Source organism: Biomphalaria glabrata, chromosome 11, assembly GCF_947242115.1.
Source record: "Biomphalaria glabrata chromosome 11, xgBioGlab47.1, whole genome shotgun sequence".
Classification (NCBI taxonomy): Eukaryota; Metazoa; Mollusca; class Gastropoda; family Planorbidae; genus Biomphalaria; species Biomphalaria glabrata.
Window position 1 is genome coordinate 26070252 of NC_074721.1, and position 20807 is coordinate 26091058.

A 20807-nucleotide genomic window follows, 5' to 3' on the forward strand; every position below is an offset into this window, starting at 1 on the left:
ACATACACGCACTCTTATTTTAAGTCCGTTAATTTAATGACTTTTAGGCCTACTTATCCCTCCCTACCGCCCCCCCCCCCCCCAAGCCGCCAACAACAAAAAGTTGGCCTTTCGTACACATTCCCGTTCCCATTTCTACATTTATCTTGGTATTCTGTTTCTAATAATAATAATAATAATAATAATCTTTATTATCCGTAAGGATAAAAGGATCCGTAAAAGATATATCAATTTGGTTTTATTTATTGTAATCCTTTATTTGATCAGTTTTGAATGTAGCGAAATGAAAATAGATCTAGATTTATATTTTCGTAATGCATATTAAAAACAACTAGACTTGTGAAAAAAAAATTACTTTAAAAATATTGAATTCGTGATATTTATTTAAAAAAATGCTTATATGTAGACTGCGGCCTTCCGGGGAAATACCGAAAATAAAAAACAAAGGTTTGATAGAAAGCTTCCTGTTTTTCGAGAATAGCGGTCCTCGAATCGGGTTGCGTTCTTCTATAGTGAGCACCTAGGGCGACCTAGGCGGTGAATGGAACCTGTGTACGAAATTTAAGAGATTTAGTGATCAATGAATCTGTAAATCAGTGGCATTTTCGCTTATATATAGGTAGTAGATTTAAGTTAAAAAAAAATAATTTTCATTCGAATAGCTAGATTAAACCTTAAAGGATTACTTAAGGTACCGTACAAATCATATATGTGTAGGCCTATATAAGGTAATTCCATTCACGGAAAATGAAAAATAACGTTATGATCTGCAAGATCACTAGTTATAGACTGTAGAGCAGTGACCTAGAGACCATGGCGCGAAGGGAGCACGACCAAAGGGGTCGTCAAAAGGAAAGCTGGCTGGATAAAGAATGGACCGCTTCTCTCTTGAAATCCTACTATAAACAGCTGCTGACCGGTCAAAGTAGAGGGAACTGGTCATGCGAACAGTTACAGCGCCCCTACGACGAAAGTCAAGGAACAGACGAGATGACATAATAAAGAACGATATTAACAAAGCTACTTCAAAAACCCTTATCTCCTATGAAGTTTATGTAAAACATTTAGTCAGGACAATAGCGCTATGGGAAGTCTTCAGGTCTTTAGTGTTTTTAGCGGCCCCCGAGAGGGGAATAGACGCTATTAGTTTTGTATGGTTTGTCTGTCCGTCCGTCCCGTTTAGATATCGTAAACTAGAAAAAAAAAATAGTGATAATCCGACATCATGATATTTTAGACCATTCAAAGTTCAGATGCAACGGCTAATTTTTTATTTTCAAAAAGCGGAAAATTTAATGTTTGAAATCAACTATACAAGCGTTTTTTTTTTAAAATAAAAATACACCATTTTTACAACTATTCACTATTAATAGTAACAAACACAGGAGGCTATTTAGTAAGGGAGATGACTATTTGCCATATTTTTAACACATTTATGCAAACGGTTTTAGATTTTTTTGTCAAAAAATTTCTTTTTACAAATATAGGTCTATTGCTAAGTTAAGTAAGTTCTGTCATACTAACTACTACATTTACAAAAAAAAGTTTACTGCTTTTTTCAAGGATAAAAAATCTACTTAGTATGCATATAAGTGGAACATAATTTAAAACAATTAATTAGTAGTTTTTTATATAATTACTCGCGTAATCCGCGTGGTACTACTAGGAATCAGATAACGAGAAGGTTTTTTTTTTAGATAATCATTATATGACATCCTAAAAAAGAAGAGAAAAAAAAAAAAACACCATTATATGACCATCAGTTAGGCCAGGTTCACACCCAACTTCAACTTCTCTTTCACCTATCCTTTGGTCTGCTGGACCGTTGGGGCACCACAAAGAATCTGTCATCCTTCTTTCTTCTCTGTCATTTGCCTTTGATAGAATTTCATTATAATATTCTTTCTGAAAATATTGAAACCTGCCTTGTTACCTGCCTGGGGGCCGATTTTGAGTTTATGTTTCCACACAAACTGTCTTTGTAACCTTGTTGTTGTCGTCCATACAGTGCGTCTTCTCGGGTCGGTATCACCCGGTGCGGTAAGCTTGGGTGTCACCCCCCTTTGAAGGAAAAAAAAATCTCCCCTTAAGAAAACAAACAATTATTGTTTATTTTGTTTCTACTTGTCGAACAATAATACTGTACGCTAATTTATTGGTAGTGTTATAACTCTGCCATGCACACCGCCATTCAAGATAGTGCAGAAGGTGCGCACTGTCAGAAACCAGACTGAGAAGGATTAGAAAGAAGAGAACAAGTTCCGCCCAAGTCTAAAGCCGATATGAAGAGACAGTGCTAAAGACAGATGTTGTTTTATGTTCTTGTGATGTCCCTGTAAATAAACATCGTTACCTCGTTGAGTTACCTCCATTAAGTTATAAAAAAATAGGTTACACACGAAGATAGTTTTCGATTCTATTTTAAAATGTTGTTTTTGACATTTTATCAATAGCTATTACATAGATTAAAAATGAACAATTATTGAATTGAAAAACAATGAGTTGACCATATTTTTAATTAGAGATTATTTAAGAGCTCCTTACGGAAAAGATTTTAAATTATAACTAGTGTTTCTCAGCTGCTTCCGAAAATGCAATTTAAGCACTGAACAAGTTTACGTCCTGCGAAACATCGTCGAATCAAAGCCTGGAATACCAACAAAGGATGTTGATCAGTTTTGTAGATTTAAAAAAAAAAAGTTTGATTGCGTCCATCGATGGAATCACTCTGGAAAATAGCAAGAGAACTAGGCATCTCACAAAAAATTGTCCATATTCAGCAACATGTCAAAAGCAAATAAAACTGTTGTGTCACAACAGACGCTGGAATTCTTCAACATCGAGACGAATATGAGATTAGGGTGCATCTTAATCCTTTCTCTTTCTAGTACCCATGGACGATGTCATAGAAATACGTAAAGCAGGCTGCATTCGGGTTCCAATAGAGTAAACCAAACCGAGTTGGATTTCGCAAACGACATACAACTACTCTGAAATACAATTAAATGTATACGCGATGAAGACGTTCTCAAACTTATGCATATCAGGTGCAGACTACTAGTTCCCCATCAACATTGGTCATACAGATCTTGAACAAATCCAAAAGTTCACCTATTTAGGAAGTGTTATCTCAAGCTTTGGAGATGCATATCATGGCTTGGTAGGCTACATGTTGATATTAAACTGCGAGAGACAGTCGAGGTAGTAGTTTTTATTTTTAAAAGTAGCAGTTCGGAAAAGTGCATTTTTCCGACTTGGGTGTCACCCAGTACAGCACTCCCCCCCCCCCCCCCCCACACACACACTAGTGAGGCCACTGGTTCTAAGCCTGACAATTTCTACTGATTCTTATAGCAAACAGTACGCAATACAGACGTGTTTGAAGATTCAGCATGTGATTTCAGATTCCTAGCTACATGTTGACCAATGACCCAAAGTTTGAGGACATCATCTTTGCTTACACCTGAGGAACTTGTGTACTTTTCAAAATGTCGCTAAAAATTATCAAAAATAGGATTTTTGGATTTTTTGAAAATGAATTATGAGTTATGTTCGGTAAGGGTTATTCCGTTTTTACAAAGCTGAAATTTCAAAAAATTATTCATTTGCATAGACAAGACATAAATCAATAAAATAAAAATAGCTAATTAGTCAATTAATAACTGGTAATTAATTTGTGTATACCACCAAGGGAAACCAATCCTTTAGTATTCACTGATATGTGGGTAATTTGTTAACGCTATATCTCCATCATGCACTCTCTCATGAAGTTGATAATTTAAACAATTATTTATTGTATCTAATAAAACATGAATCAATTAAAAAAACAACAACAACAACCAATTAGTCAATTAATTATTGGTAATTAATTATTTTATTATCGAATAAAATCCGTGTACATTATTGATAGATATAGTTTTCAGGGCGGAGTTCTTCCCCATTAGATAAGCTTTTTTTTAGGATTTTTAAATATTTTGCTTTTTGGTCACTTTGTTACACTGCTCAAGATAATAATTGTGCAATATTACAAGATCAACCATACCAAAACCAATTCGTATGAGACTGAACATTTCATCTATAAGACTTGAGACGTCATAAGACACCAGAGTGAACTTTACATCTTTATAAGAAATATAGGCCTTATGTTGTTTGATAATTACTTAGTGTGTAGGACCCTAAAAGGGATAAAGCTTTTAAAAACACTATATACGAATGTAGGCTAATACGTTATTTCGGAAAATGCGTTAGATTAGTAGCCCTAACTAGAGTCTGTAAATCATAACGCTCTGAGTGCTTCTTTTTTAAAAGAATATTATAAAATCTTTTTACAATATGATACGAGTCCAAGTGTCATTCATATGCCCTTTAATGGCCCTACTGAGAACGGGCCACCGGGCATTGTCCCTAATGTCCATATAGCCAGTCCGCCCCCAACTTTGTTGCTTCTTGCAATACTTCCGATTCTACGGAATTTACATTAGTGGCATCTCAGACTTATGGCATTACTTATTGTGTTATTTTGGTAAACTGTGACTATCGGTAGAATTGTGATATAAAAGTGCTAGCCAGCACCTTTCATTAGCTTCGCTGAAAACATTTTTTTTTAAAGCAGTGTTCATATCCTAGCAACTGGTACATTACTGAAAGCGTGGTTTAACTTTTTGCCAGTGATATAAAGTATAATGTAACGTTTTTGAATATTTTAATGAAATTTCAACCAAAATTATTTGTAGCAGAAAAAAATAGGTTTTATAAATATTCATATTAATTTCGAATACAAATGTTCAGGTATCTAACCACTGACACTTAAAAAAAAAACAAAACAACTTTTCCTCTATCGTAAAAGTTTTTTTTTTAAATACACATGTGGTGTCACCCGGTGCGGCCCGCATATCTCCCCCCAGTGACGCTACTGCCTAGTCCTATCTATTTTGCCAACCACTTGATCATTCGCCTTACTTCGGACTTCGACAGTACGTCGCAATAACCCATATTTAAAAACGATTTCAGTTTCATCTCCGTTCTATTTGAAAAAAAAAAAACAAGAACTCAACTTGATCTAGATAGATATAGATTAAAACTATTCAGATTTTTCTTTATATCAACCGCCTAAAACAAAAACCTAGATTTAGATCAATATTGTAAATCATTCGGTTTCATCGTTAATAATTTTATGCATATCTAGATCGCTCGCTATATTTAGACAAATCATCTATTTCGTACCATTTATTCTTAACGTCTTTGTAACATCAAGGGAATGGAATTCATAATAAATATTAAAATGTAGGGTCTCTAACAATCTTTAATAATTTTAAAGTTAATTAGGAAATATATGATATAGATTTAGATATATAAATAATAAATTTAATACTAATGGATATAGAATCTCGATCTGTATCTGTCATTTGCCCCATGATTTCGTATTGACAATATTGTTTGAAACTAAGCAACGGGTGTTTGAAATAATTTTTATAAGCTTTATTTTCATCATTTTTTTTAAAATCGCTACTAAATGAATGTACATGATTAATACGTGCACATATATGAACTTTGGACAGTCTGTTAGAGACGAAGGGCGCACGGTAAATGAACGGGTAGGCTACAGCAGTTCTGTCCATCACTTTTGCCATGGTTGTCCAAGGCACTTCTGTTAACCTATTTATTCTTCCGCCGATTGATAAACAATCTTCATTATTTAGTAAGTCTGATTTATGCAAGTTAAAAATTTAACACTATGCAGAGAGAGATGTTTACTTTGAATTTCTTTGTTTAGAAATTATTTGAATATAAGCTCAACGGTCTTTTAATCATAGATACGACGCACTATGTTTTTAGCACATATTCATAAAATGAAAGGTGCAACAAGACATCATGGCGTGGATATAGGGGAGTTCACCCACTTTTAGCCATGGTATTGTGACAAACTTCTTTTTTTTTTTTTTTTGGAACGGTAAATTCATTTGCCATTGTTGATTTATTGTGTACTGATTTTATTTCCTTTTGCATAGAATATATCATTTTACTACATTATGCAAAAGGAAAAAAAAGCGATTCAGTTTAGATCTAGTGTGTTGTGTGAAAGCCTCTGTGACTGTGCCCCGCCGAGCTTTGCCGAGTCCTGTACAGTCACAGTGTAGAACGGTTGGTTAGACTAGACTACCTTTATGTCGATTTTTCTATTCATATGCACGATTTGTAACTTTAACTCGCATAAAACTGTAGTAATTAGCATTAAATCTAGATCCATATAGATCTACCTAGCTAATCACGCCAAACTTCGACTTTTTTGTTAGCGAATATTGTAGGTGTAAATATCACACTACAAAGATTTATGTGTTCACCGCTAAGCATTAGACCTACGAGGTCTATTTACACACCGATATTGTAAAATGGAAGGACTACGAGTTTCAACACGGTACTCCCAAACCATAGTTTCACTAAGCCAGTACAGTTGAGTACAGTAATTAGATCTAGACTATATATATAATTATTAATTGTAATACGTGTGATGGTATACCCGTGTGAGTACAATTATCCCTATGTCATGGTGTCACCATTGTCTTTTTAAGTCTTTTAATAAAATATGATTTATTATTTTTATAATACTCAATTTAATACTAAACTAATTGACTAATAAGTCTAATAATTTAAGACTAATACTAATAGTAATACTAATACTACTAATAGTCATAGTAGTATACTACTATAGTACTAGCACTCTATTACTATTATCATAATTATGTCTATGCTTAGCCTCTAGGAGTAGGACTCTTAGTGTCTATTGTAATATTATAGATCTATAATTCTATATCTAGATTTAAATACTGTAACTGATATATATATTATTATATGTATATATATATTTATATATATAATATAATAAATAGAACAAGAATATTTTATATGTACTGAACTGTCTATCTATATTATTATCTATATTCTTATGGTCGCTAGCTCAGTATCTATAATAGATAATAGATCTTGTCAGTCTTGTCTTATAGACATAATGACATAATAGTCATATATCTGATTTACTAGATAAATTGATAAGCAATCTAGATATTACTCTTCTAAGATCTTATTTTACTTATTGACTGTAGTGACTAGACTAGAAACAGAGGTGGACAAGCGACTATACTTAGACTAGTGACTAGTCACATACACATGACATTTGTTTAACATAGACAATACAATAGTATAGTCAATTACAATGGCGTAGAACTATATATTTTTTTTATTAGTATAGATATAGCTTAGTATTAGTAATTATAGATTAGAGACTAGGTCACTAGATATTCGTACTAAACTAGTAGAACTAGAAGACTAGTGGAAGCATGGGGGACAGATATCTATCATACACCTTAGCATTAGAACTTAACTTCTCTTGTGACTATTCCAGAGTTTGAACACTCATTGTTACTAGAGCTAATACTAGACTTACATTTATTGTGGATATAGAACTTTTATAAATTTGTTATAAAAAAAACTAAGAGATAATTAAAGTTAGCCAAGAATACACACTTTAAATCTACTTTTACTTTACACTTAAAACTTTGAGCCAGATTATTTTATAGTTTTAGAATACTTTTTTTCTGTAAATACTGTTTACAAACTCTATAATACTATATATATAATAGTTATATGAAATAAGAAGCCTGCCATAACATAGATTAGTTATTATATAATATATATATATATGTAATATATCAGTATTAGCGTGAAGAACTATGCTAAAGTAATAAACATATTGTCTTTTTATGGAGGTACTTTAAAAAATTAAACCCTGCCCTTGTGTCATTTATAGTTCTGGTTGCACTGCAACCCATACTAACACAACATTTCTTTAGACATTTTTTTTTAAAGTTGTATTCTAATAAACTGTAAACCAGTCAATGGTTAATGTGTGAAGCACATTGAACAACTGCCTTTAAATTCCTCACATTTAAGTCTAGTAGTCATTAGAGTTGTCTGGACTTGGGCAGGGTAGTGTTGGTGCAGAATAAGAACATGGAAGAATCTCTGTTGTGCTGGCCTTGCAGGGATGGTATAATAAAATAGTTGAGTGGCAAACAGTCTGTAAGATTAGTAATAGCAAAAAAAAAAAAAAAAAAAAAAAAAAAAAAAAAAAAAAAAGAGCAATTCTGTCATTTATTTTCATAAAAACTGTAGATTATTGATGCTTAGTAAAGAAGCATTCTACCTATCTATCAAAACTATGAGAAAAAAAACTAATTCCTAATTGTGCCATAACACTATTATTAAATTTAACTTATTTTAAAATTTATTGCAAAAAGTTCATAAATCTTAATGTACATGTGTAACAAGTAATAGAAAAGAAACTTATGTTTTTTTAAAAGACCATTCCTCCTTTACAAAGGTGACGACTTTTTGTAAGAGCAATTACTTTGCTCTTAATATGGCTACAGTAATTGACAGATTCTAGTTTGTTGATAGGCCTATAGATCAAAACTTAGAAGACTGTGCAAAATATTCCTGAATGTCTGTTTATTCATTTTACTCTTTAATGAAGATGTGCGAGAATAACATTGTCTTGGCCCCCAAGTCAAATAAAATTATTAGATTATATACTATACTTCAAAAAAATGAAACTGTCAAACTAGAGTTTTCATTTTTCCTGTGTGACCAATTAGCTAAGAATTCTTTTCCCTTAAATATACATAAACTATACACATTTTAGGGAAATTGTTAAGAGCCGTTTTCAAGAGCCCTGTCACCCGCCCACCTTTTTTCATGTTTTCTGAACCAATGAAGAATTTGCAAGCTGAAAAGAAGAATTGTAAAAATGATTACTTTTAGCTTTGTCTAACTGTGCAATAAAAGCTTTTCACACTTTTTAAAAAGTAATAGATGAATATTTATATTATCTTTTTTTTTACAATACCTCCTCTATTCAATTCATAACTTAGTGTAAACTAAAACCTGGGTGGGTGGACTTGGACATGGATCTTGAAAATGGCTGTAATGATTTTCCTGGAAATTGGACAGTTGTTGTATATTGTTGTGAAAAGAATTACTAGCTTTTTGGCCATACTGTTACAATATTTTAAAGTAAAAAAATAAATAAATTTAAATTTGGCTATAGTATAAGAAAATATTTATCTTGAACAGACTATACAGCTTTATGTATTTCTGCATTTCTTGAAGAGTTTAATAAATTAATGTTCAGGATAAATTTGTGCATCGTCTTCTAAGTCTAGATCTAAAGGCCTATCATTCGTAAATTACAGTACATTTTTACATTCACTTAACTAGATTCTTTCTCGGGAGGGAGGGGGGCAGGCTAAAAAATGTTCCATTTGTTTATAATCTAACATTTATTAGCTATTAAGAGAAAAAAAAATTGATCTATTTAGTTGTTTAAAGGAGGTATTGTCTTTTTGAATAAAAGTATTTTTTGATGATTTTCTTGTTTATTGTTCCTGTGAGAAACTCGATTTGCTCAATACTTTCAATGTTTGAAACAATGTAGATCTACATGTTAATTAATTGTCAGATTTGTAACACTTCATGTCATTTTAAGTAAAGAGGAAGTAAAATTTCCTTTTGACATTAATATCTGTGGAGCTAATAATACTAAACTGTTACTGTGGCCAAGATTAATCCAACAAAAGAATCGTGTCAAAGCCCTAATATCTTGAATTGACAAATCCAGCTTTCACTTGCAATTAGAACTCAATATATTCTTTTTAAGGAGATCATTATCCCTCATGGGTGTGGTGACTTAATACATAAAATAAGGTTTAACATTACTTAATCGTGTCTATTGAAAACAGTAAAATAAAATATATTTAAACTTGCCCATATTCATTTTAAATTACCTACTCCAATTATTTCCTCTCATCTAGTTTTAGAAGATAAAAAACATTTCTTTTGAGAAAGTATTTATAAAATGGGTACCTGACATTAAAAATTAAAAGTGGTTGGTCATTGTGTTGGTCACATGACACCCTCATAAACCAGGGGCTACTGAAACATATGACCTTTACATCTCCTGCCCTGTAGATCGCAAGGTCTGAAAAGGGTATTGTACTTTTATTTATAAATTTGGCAAGCAAATGTTTTTTATTTTTATTATTATTATAATTATTTTAAAAATGTTTTCACACTTGATAGAATAATATCCTGCTTTATTTAATAGACTTTTCCTCCACTTAGTTTTATTGTGTATCACTAAATATATTTTATACTGTTGAATCCAACAGATTTAATCTAGTTTATAAAGACTTAGATATATATCATCAAATGGTTAGTTACAGTTTTTTTTTAAAGAATAAATCAATAAAACCATGTAAAATTACATTGTTCCAGGAGAGAAACAAAATTGTGTTAAGGTTCTGATAAATTATTATTATTATAGCTTTTATATAGCGCTACTTTCATGCTTATAGCATGCTCATAGCGCTTTTCGTCCAATCTCATTTGTGGACCAGTGGGGGGGGGGGTATCTAGGAGTTGGTTTTCCGTGCTGCCTTTAGGCGCTCAGTAAACACAACTCTGCCCGAGTCGGGTGTCGGACCTCGAGCCCCCTTCTAGGTAGCCAAGCCAAGTTCAAGCGCACTTGGCCTCTCGACCACGCTTCCCACTAAAAGAACCCTCAATCATTACTGTAGGCAGACATCCTTAGTGTTTTAGGAAAAAGTTTGAAACTTCTACATAACAAAGTTTAACTAAAATGTATTGATCCATACATAATAACATTGATTGATAACTAAGAAAATTGTGGATTCAATTGGTCAACAATGTTAAGTATTAATTTTGGTTAAGAATTATCTAATGTGTATTGCAAACTATTATTTTAATAATGTAATAATTTTTTCAACTGTCCAAACCTGTGTGTGTTTTGTAGTAATAAATCAGCTTTAAAAAAAATGTGACTTTCTACAAGACTTGTGGCCTGCTTTGTGGTCAATTTAATGAGACTTGTGGCTCAGTCAATAAATAAGAAAACACTTAAAATTTTTTTGAGAATTATGTTTAAACTGTGGCTTACTCTTTTTCACATTTCTACAGTGGTTAGAATTAGATCTCTAGTTCAGTGAAAAAAATTTGTTTGAATGTACAATTTCTTTGAAGTATGATAAAGAATTATCAAAATGACTTCTAGTTGTATGGTTTAAACACCTCATCTTTGCTCTGTTCTTTACCATTTTTTTTAAATTATTTTAAAATGTGTGAAATTTCTGTGAATTTTTTAGCTTAAGCTATATATTATTTTTATAATAATTATTTTTTTAAAACATTTTTTTAAAAAATCTGACACGTCTGTAATGTTATCCATCCATTAGCTAATTAATTGCTATACATTTTTTTTTCATAACTTAACTAAATATTTTTAGCAGACAACCAATATTTACACCTGACATTGTCTTTAACTTCATTATAAAACCCCATCTTTCAGTCTAGGCAGAGCAATAAAAGTAAAGCTAAGTTTGTAATTACACCCAGCTCCTGTAAAAGTGTACTTTAATAGAGTTTGACTTTTATATACAGCAGAAAGAATAAATCTAGTTAAAAAGTTTTGTTTTAATTTTTAAAAACTTTTCCCTTTCACAGACAATGTTCGCTTTTAGTGGGAAGCGACCTTCTCAGGGCGCTAAATACAAGTAATATATCCTAGACATCATTTAAACATTGAATATATATATATATATATATATATATACACAACATAACTTACACCTTAAATACAAGATACAGAAGTGAATGTTCATCAGAATTCAGTCCATGTAACAAGCCAGCGCATAAATACCTGATGAATGAACTGGTCGATGGAAGGTAAGAATACTTAGCATGTTATCCTTGTTTGTTTTGTAGTTTATCTCTGATATTCCTTCGGAATGTTTCTGTACAATAATATTAAATTTTTTTGTCAATTTCAAGTATTATCATAAATTTTGTTTGGCATTCAATATTTTAGTGGTTTTTTTTTTCATAATTTAATGATAATAATAATGAGAATATGTTGCTGAGTAAAATAAATTGGAATACATTGCTAAAAGTTTACAAAGTGTTAATGATGTCAAGTTTAGTATTATAAGATGTTGATTGGTTAAGTGAAGTAGTGCACGTAAGTAGACTAATAAACTAAACATGCATTGATCTTAGATGTGTTCATACTAATTAACCTCAAGAATGCTTGTAATTTTAAGTTTGACCTTTTTAAATTCACTAGTTTCTTTGACATGACCATCATTAGAGTTCAGTGTTGTGAATTGTGTATTCTGGTTAACTTTTTTTTTTATGCATGGATTAGGCTCCAACTAAATCTTGTAGTCTTAACTCTTTTTCTTTACTCTTCCTAAAGACAACTAGATAACCCATTAACCTTTGTGTTTAATACATCTGTTTCTTTAACTGTTCAATGGTTTCTAAATGAGAAAAGTGCATGCTGTTTGTTAGCAAAGATGGGTGTTCCCAGTTTTCTGCCTTTAAAATGCATGATTCCAAGGAAAAGGCAAACACCATAGTTACAATTTCAAGACTAATTCTTGGTGTTTTCCCTTCCTTTTTTTTTTCATCTTTCACTACTTTAGAAGAAAGAAGTCGTCTTTCACGGGAGCACAACACCTCTAGTGATTTGCAGAGTTCTCAAAGTGACAAACAGCCATTGCTTAATTCCTCTAATTCCTCATCAGCAAATCTTCCTGGCAAAAGTAATGCTGCCAGAGATACATCATCCAGTTGGCAGCGACAGGGCAGTCCTGATGATGTAGCTAAAACTTTTCCATCGTCTCCTGCTTCTGTTTCTTTAGATCCACAATCATCTAACTTACCACAGGAAAAAAATCCCACTCATGGTAGCGATTCAGCCTCCTCATGTAATTTGCTTTCCCCGTCATCGCTTCCCCAGACCCATAAATCAGTTAATAAAGAGCTAGCGATATCATCTTCCTCATTACACACACAGTTGAACCAATATGGCAAACATCATGGACATGAGCTCATTGAGCCAACTGATTTGGAACTTGGGTCAGATCTAAGTGAGTTGGGAAAGAGCACTAACTACTTGCTTCCTCATACAACACATTATTCTGGCTACACACCTGCACCTGGTGTGCCATCTGAAATAAAAAGAGCTAGAGGTCGGCCAAGAAAGGAAAGACTCAGTTCAGCTTCAAGACAGGCCAGGTAATTTTGCAATTCTATTGTTACTATTTAATATATATAAAATGACATTTTTTTAAATTTTTTTTTGTAATTCTTTCATTACTTTGATAAATAAGAAATTCTAAGATTTAATTTTGAGCACCATAATTGGAGATAATGATAATCCGTACTTAGTGAGTTAGAAACATTTCTTTGATAATATTGCTGATTAAAACATGAATTAAAATTACTATAACATGAAATATAAAAATTCCTTAAGTCTGTCATAAAATAAACATGTCTAAAAAAAAATATCAGTCTGTCAATATTTGTTGTCAAATTATTGTGAAACTTTTTAATGTGAGTCAGAGCCTTTTATCACATGTTTAAATTTTTTTTAAAGTCAATGTGTTTAAAAGCTTTATAATATTCTTTTTTCTATATTGTACTAGTTCTGTTGACATTGAACTACCAATGTCTTTCTAATTCTACTCTGTTGTGCTAGTTCTGATTTGCATTCACTTTTTAGTGTCTTTCTGTCTCTCTCTCTCTCTCTCTCTCTCTCTCCCCCTCCTTATATTTATAGAATTGAACATTTGTATGTTTAGTCAATATCACATATATAAAGAGAATCTGTTAAATATATTTTAAAGATTTTGACTTCTTTTTTCTGAGGATACCAAAGATCTGTTTAAAAATAAAAAGGTCAAACACCCATTTTCTGTAATATGCTTTGCAATGAGTTTTGAAGCAGATATTGGATTAAATGGAAATAATGCTATTAAAAATGTAATTCAAATCTGCATTCTTATCTATACCTAGATCATTTAAAATACTGGCTTTTTCTCTCACTTGAATTCTGGAGACAATGTAAGTAACACTTATAATTACAGCACAAGAGGAGTATCTGGAAAAGATCAAGCTCATTCATTTGCTAGTAGAGGTCTAAGAAGAGCAGTTGGTAGAAATATTCGACGAGGAGGCAACCGTGGTAGTAGGCAAGGAAGAGGACACACACGCTATTCTGAGGCCTTGTCAGTTCTTTCAGAAAGACATTCTCCTAGAAATTTACTCTCTCCTACTCAATTTTTGCTCAATCGGTTGTCACCTGCCACTAAATCAGGTGCTCAGCGTCCACCTGGAATGTCTGACTCTATGAAACAATCAATTAATGCACCACCATTTTCTGGACAAGATGGAAATAGCAACGGTATAATAGGATTTTATTGTTATTGTTTTATAAAATAGAATTCAGGTGTACATTTTACTCTTTATCTAATAACTTTTCATTTAACATATTTTTCCCTTTTTATTTATTAAAAGTAGCAATTCTTTTAAACTTTAGTTGATCTAACTCAATTTAAAAAAAAAAATTCAAATGTATACTTTTAAAATGATTGTATCAAAGTGTAAAAATATCAAATAAATTTGAATGAGATTTGGTCAAATGTTTACATTTTGAAAGTTAGTACTCTTCTCTATCCTTTTCCTTAACTGATTCCTTTTATGTTGTTATTTTATATTTTACCATATGTACAGATGGATTATCTCCTACACAAGGAACATGTTCAGGATCTTCAGAAATTGTGGTCACCCCAGAAAGTCAAATGTAAGTGAAACAGGGACTTTGTTCTTTTAACCAAAGAAGTGAAACAGAAAATTGATATTAGGCATAGTAGAAAATGCAGAATAGCTTGTCTAGTTAACTGGATAAATTGAAGATAAAATTCTTAAGGAGGCTTGGAATTTACAATTTCCTATAGGGACAAAATGAGGCTATTCCCTGTTCTGTCCATGTAGCATACCATTGGTGAACCAATGTACATGGGAATATGTGAACTTTACCAGCTCAGTGTATCAGTCCTAATTTTGATGATATTGTGGGATATTAAGAGAGCATAGCCACTTATTTTAGTAACAAAGTCTTGATTAAGGGTAAAGAAGAAGATACTGTGGTATGTGTTGCACAAGTAAACTACACATTAAGTTTGGTTTTAGATTTGGCTTGTCATTTTCTTGCTAGCTCTGGTCATTTGTGTGCATTATGCAATTGTGGAGAACGAAGTCTGTTGGGTCAAGGAGACATGTGGAGGTTTGAACCAAGTCTAGACTTTGATGTTTTCAAACAGCCTGAGCCAAAATCATTAAGGGAAAGTGAGGATGTGGATACGGGAGGAAAAAATAAAGGTCCTCAGCCTACAACATGGAGGAGATCCAGAGGTCCTTTGAAAACAGGAAGGTCAGTGTCAAACAGTTTTTAATGAGTTATTTAAGGTTCTGCAAGGTGTTTACATTTTGTTTTGTATATGTGTGAACCATAGTACTTTGCCATTTTTTAAAATTGTATTTTAAAGTTAACACAAGTGAATTTTAAAATCCTGTTTGCAGAGAGAGAAGTCGATCACCTAGGCAAAGTACAGGTGAGGAAGACACAAGTAGCTGTCATAACAGTGATGAGTTAGCTTTAGTTGGATTTCATGACGATACTGAATTATCTCAGCTATTTGAACCAAATGGTAAGTTTTCATGATCAATTCAAATGCATTTTTTTTTCAGCCTTGTTAACTTGATTACATTGTCTCCACTGAGTTTTCATAATCAACATTTAAAGTGGTTCTGAACATCTTTTCAAAAAAGAAACAAACCCTGCTGTGATCTCTGCTTTTGTAGTATAAACCAATTACATGGATGAACCAAAAACTAAACAATTTTTTTTTCTTCATGAATAACAGAATAACTACATAGTAATGTGTGTGTGGAAATTTTTTTTTTTTAATCTGAATAAAAAAATGTGTGTCTAAAAATAACATCATTGTCATGCAAATCATAATTTTACTTAGCATAAAAAAAAAAACATTATATATCTTGATATCTTCTTCCCTGAAGTATTACAAGTTTATTATATTTTGTACAAAAGAAATATTTAATATTTAATATTATAAATAGAAAAAAAAAGAAGGACAGTATAGTATTGGAAATGTGTTTTAGTTGGTTTAAAATCAAGCATTGTCTTCTGTGCACAGGCCAAGTTTGGGTCCATCACTATTGCGCAATGTGGTCAGAAGGAGTCCATGTAACAGATGCTCAGCTCCAAGATGTGGACAAGGCTGTATACAATGCTCTCTCACATGTGTGTATTTTATTTAGTGGTCTGCGTTTTCTTGAGTACTTTGTTTTCCTGTGTCTGTTTTAAATATAAAAAAGTATTAGGTATACACAACTCTAGCTATAGATGTGAATGTAGCTATTTACTTCCCCTTGGTTAGGTTATTATAGGTTACCATTGCTGATTTTCAGTTTAATGAACCTTTAGATCTCAATTCAACCAATCACTCCTTCCAAAAGTAGTGAAAAAAAATCTTTTGTCCTGCTTTATTAAATTTTGTATCTTTCATAAATGTGTATTAGGTCCAATTAAACTCATTCATTTGTTTTCATTTAATTCCTCATTATTTTGTCAAAAAACAGAGATGCTCTTATTGTCGAAAGTTTGGAGCTTCTATATTGTGCTGTGTACCAGATTGTGGGAAAAGATTTCATTTTCCTTGTGCATCAGCTGGTGGATGTTTTCAGGTAAGCCAGAATTGTGTGATTGTATATGTGGCCAACATTCAAACTTGCTTTTTCAGCACAGGTAAAAGCGAGTATAAATTTGATTCCACTAATTTTTTAGTCAATATTTATTGTATATTTGATGCTATTAACCACTGTTGTTTTTTTTAAACAGGATGCCAAAACTGTGTCTCTGTTGTGTCCTGAACATATAGATCAAGCTGAAGATAGAGGTAATATATTTTCTAAACAAATCACTCAACATTTTTTCAGTAACATCTCAATGTCCAGACTCAGAAAAGGTCATCTATATGTGATGTTGATTAAATGTTTTTCTTGACAAGGATTGATATTGAGAATTAGTGCGCTCAGTCCATTGAAGTGGGCTCAAACCTAATTTTGCAGTTATTCAATTAATGCTGTGACATAGCATAATGTATCATTTGTAGCTTTCCATTCCCTCTCAGAGTAAGATGACAAAGAAGAGTGCATCAGAATTGAACCATCTAAATAATAGTACAATAATCATAGAGCATATGGTTTAGTTGGTTTGTAAGTTTAAAAAGAAAGTGTTTTGAAATAATGTAAACAAAAGCATTGACAGTTTTTTCCTGCCCAAGCTGATGATGTTTTTATTCTGGCAACTCTTGTTCAAGGTCTAAACAGAAGTATCAAGCCAGTTGTATAGCTACAGTGAGCATGACATGCTCTGAATTGTGCCCATGTGCCAAAAACTAAACTAATAACTGTATATCAATAGTGTATTTATTCTTTTTTTCTTAAGCTTCCGAGGCCACCACTTGTATATCAATAGTGTAGTAATTCTCTTTTTCTTTAGCTGGTGAGGCCACCACTTGTATATCAATAGTGTAGTAATTCTCTTTTTCTTAAGCTTCCGAGGCCACCACTTGTATATCAATAGTGTAGTAATTCTCTTTTTCTTTAGCTGGTGAGGCCACTACTTGTATCCAATGTGGAGATGTTGGCAGTATCAGAGATCTACTGTTTTGTACTAGCTGTGGTCATCATTACCATGGAAGCTGCTTTAGCCCACCTGTAGATATGAAGCCTATAGTTAGAGCTGGATGGCAGTGTCCTAACTGTAAAATATGTCAAACTTGTCGGTAAATATTGATCTTTTAGCTCTGTAAAAACAGCAATAAAAAATTTTATAAAATCATTTTAAAATATGTATCGTGCTTCATTATTCTAATTTTTTAAAGATTTTTAGCCTAGAAAATATTAACTAACATTTTTAATACAATGCTATCATTTGGAGTTTTTTATTTTTGTATAATTTTTTTTACACTAGGTATTTGTATCTGTTATTTTTTTTTTATTTTATTATTTTTTTGGTTGTATTTATAATTGCAGTCAACAAAATGGTTTATAGCTATAACTGGTGTTAAATTCAAAACTATTTCATTATTCCCTGGCTATATTTAGCACTGCTAGTGATGAGAGTAAAATGCTTGTTTGTGATAAGTGTGATAAAGGCTACCATACCTTCTGTCTCAAACCTGCAATGACTACAATACCTAAGAATGGTTGGAAATGTAAAGTAAGCTGTTTATTAATCTTTCATTGAAGTGTTTCTTTGTTGTCTTTCTGTTATGCTTTCTTATCAATTATATGCTTTCAATTGGTGACTTCCTTTTTTTAAATTAGAACTGCAGAGTCTGCACAGATTGTGAGTCTAGAACACCAGGCAGTGGTCCTTCATCACGTTGGCATTTAAACTACTCAGTCTGTGACTCCTGTTATCAGCAGCGTAACAAGGGTTTATGTTGTCCTTTGTGTGGCAAAGCTTACCGCCATTTTCACAATAAGACTATGCTTCCATGCATGCAATGTAAAAAGTAAGAATATTTGTTAATCTCAGTTGTTTATTAAATAGTGTCATTAAGTTGAATATTCAACTTTTCTTGAGGACATCCTGGTTAGAAATTTTAATTTATAGCTAATCCTTATACTGTTGTTCTTGGTGAAAGTTTTATATTAATTGGGTAATGAGAGTGACCACAGAATATTGTATCTTAAAAGTCTCTTCATTGTATATTAAACTATACAGATGAAACTTTATTTGACATTGACTCAAGCAGATTGTAGTAAAAAAAAAATGATTGTTAAACACTTCATATTTTTTTCTAACTAGATTTGTGCATATTGAGTGTGATCCTACTTTAAACCTAGAATCTATGTCAAAGTTGAAAGATTTACCCCAAGATTATATATGTACAGTTTGTAGGGAAACAGATCCTGATGCCCAGGTAATGTTTGTTTTCTTTTAATTTACTTGGTTTGCAATATTTTTAAAAAATTATCTTAAAGGTACGTAAGATAGTTATTAAAATTAATTTGTGAACCAAATTTTTCAGATGTCAGAGCCCATTCCGTCCACTGTGTCAGAAGAATCAATGGAAAGTTATACAAGTAGGTACACTTAGTGAATAACTCATTTTATTGAAAGTTATTGTTTAGTTCTGAACAAAAAAAATTCATAGTTACAGCCCAAAAAAATATACATAGCCTATGTTTAAAAAAAAAAAAGAAATTCTTAGCATTAAATACAAAATGTCTCTTTCCACTAGCTGATAATGAAATGGTATTAAACAATGACCCCATGCTCACTGAGGCAGCAATTATAGGGCCTAGTGGAGCAACTGGTGGATTGACTGCTTCAAGTTCTCAGGATTCTCTCTTTATGTATGATGATTCCAGTTCTAGTTTTGATGTAGAAACACCTTCCGATAAGGTAAATGTCCGAATTTGACCATTAAGTTTGAAATAATTTATTAAAAAAAAAAAAGATCATATTGAGCTATTGATTTTATCAGATTATCAGTTCATTTTTACATTGACAGCTATTATCTCTAATATTATAAAAAAAAATTCATGAATGATTAACATTTATATTTGTATTCTATTAACAGAGCATCATGTCCCCATTACATCGGCGTGAAAGTTCAAAGAAAAACAGACAAAAGGTAAAAAGAAGTCATACATTTAGATTGGTTTATGTTTGTATAGAAATTGGCTTTTGTGTTAGTTTATACTCTTTACATTTATATATCTGTTTGTGTTTGTTTATATTCTTTACATTTATATATCTGTGTTAGTTTATACTCTTTATGCTCTTTACATTTATATATCTGTTTGTGTTAGTTTATATTCTTTACATTTATATATCTGTTTGTGTTAGTTTATACTCTTTATATTTATATATCTGTTCTCACACAGAATAAGCATAGCTCAGAGAGACACCATCACCACCATCATCAACAGCAGCAGCAGACCCCACAACCACTATTTCAATCCCAGAGTCTGAGCGAGAAACGTCGAGGTCCAAAGATTAAAGTTAAAATTGGTGGCCAGGTGATGGGGATCACAACTTTAGAGGCCCCCAGCAGTGTAAGTATCAGCTGTCACACCATTTCTGTCTGACCATTTGAGGTCAGAATCGTCAGTTTTATGCTAAATTAATCTTGTTGCTTCAACCATTATCAATTATTTGATGTTCAATATGACTATAAAATGTAGTGTGTCTTCAAGTTTTCTTCAAGGTAGACATCAGCTGTGATAATCAACTAGTTAAAAAGTTTGACTGTGAATTGGCTTGAAATTGGTTTCTCTTTAGTTATGCTTTTATCTTTAATAAATACCATTCTGCCCTATATATAATGTAAGTATAACAGACCTGCCTACCGTTACGCAAAATCTCCCAAAAATGACTGCCAGTACGCAAATACGAATTTAACCCGTCGCGTTACGAATTTCGTATGCTTTTTTTTCCTCCTCTCTAGACTAGCTTACAAGCTAGTCACCAACGCGACTTTTTTTTGTGTAATCTCATGAGTATGTTTGATGTATGTTGGTGCGTTCCTGATTCCCGTATTCATTTGTATAGAAAAAATAATCGAAGTGCTATCGATTCAAAACACATTGAGTGACATTGTAGATATCTAGTCTAGACCTAGATCTGGATTCTAGATCTAGAATCTAGATAACTTATTATACAGGAATAGATCTAGCTAGAGTCTAGCTAGTCATTACATTATGATTCTCTACATTACTCTACAATCTAGTTATAGTGTGATTTAGAATTTAGATTGACTAGATCTAGATCGATAACATCTACTAGATCTACC

At 32.1% G+C, this 20807-nt stretch overlaps 1 protein-coding gene across 10 annotated transcripts in view; it reads left to right on the forward strand.

Moving 5' to 3' along the window:
- Nucleotides 1-5851: 5851 nt before the first annotated feature.
- The window catches only part of LOC106050290 (histone-lysine N-methyltransferase 2C-like), a 95102-nt gene continuing 80146 nt past the window's right edge, over nucleotides 5852-20807 (forward strand). For 8 of the 10 annotated variants that reach the window (XM_056004348.1, XM_056004353.1, XM_056004357.1 and 5 more), the window contains exons 1-18: nucleotides 5997-6450; nucleotides 11575-11796; nucleotides 12555-13149; nucleotides 14001-14317; nucleotides 14647-14716; nucleotides 15131-15346; nucleotides 15496-15623; nucleotides 16131-16237; nucleotides 16576-16680; nucleotides 16835-16892; nucleotides 17606-17783; nucleotides 18106-18220; nucleotides 18328-18518; nucleotides 18815-18929; nucleotides 19038-19092; nucleotides 19251-19414; nucleotides 19593-19646; nucleotides 19900-20070. In XM_056004348.1, the coding sequence (XP_055860323.1) occupies nucleotides 11778-11796; nucleotides 12555-13149; nucleotides 14001-14317; nucleotides 14647-14716; nucleotides 15131-15346; nucleotides 15496-15623; nucleotides 16131-16237; nucleotides 16576-16680; nucleotides 16835-16892; nucleotides 17606-17783; nucleotides 18106-18220; nucleotides 18328-18518; nucleotides 18815-18929; nucleotides 19038-19092; nucleotides 19251-19414; nucleotides 19593-19646; nucleotides 19900-20070 (2658 nt within the window). In that variant the 5' untranslated portion in view covers nucleotides 5997-6450; nucleotides 11575-11777. Of the gene's footprint in view, nucleotides 5951-5996; nucleotides 6451-11574; nucleotides 11797-12554; nucleotides 13150-14000; nucleotides 14318-14646; nucleotides 14717-15130; nucleotides 15347-15495; nucleotides 15624-16130; nucleotides 16238-16575; nucleotides 16681-16834; nucleotides 16893-17605; nucleotides 17784-18105; nucleotides 18221-18327; nucleotides 18519-18814; nucleotides 18930-19037; nucleotides 19093-19250; nucleotides 19415-19592; nucleotides 19647-19899; nucleotides 20071-20807 lie in introns of those variants that run through there. The other 2 variants (XM_056004349.1, XM_056004350.1) reach the window with 2 other exon arrangements.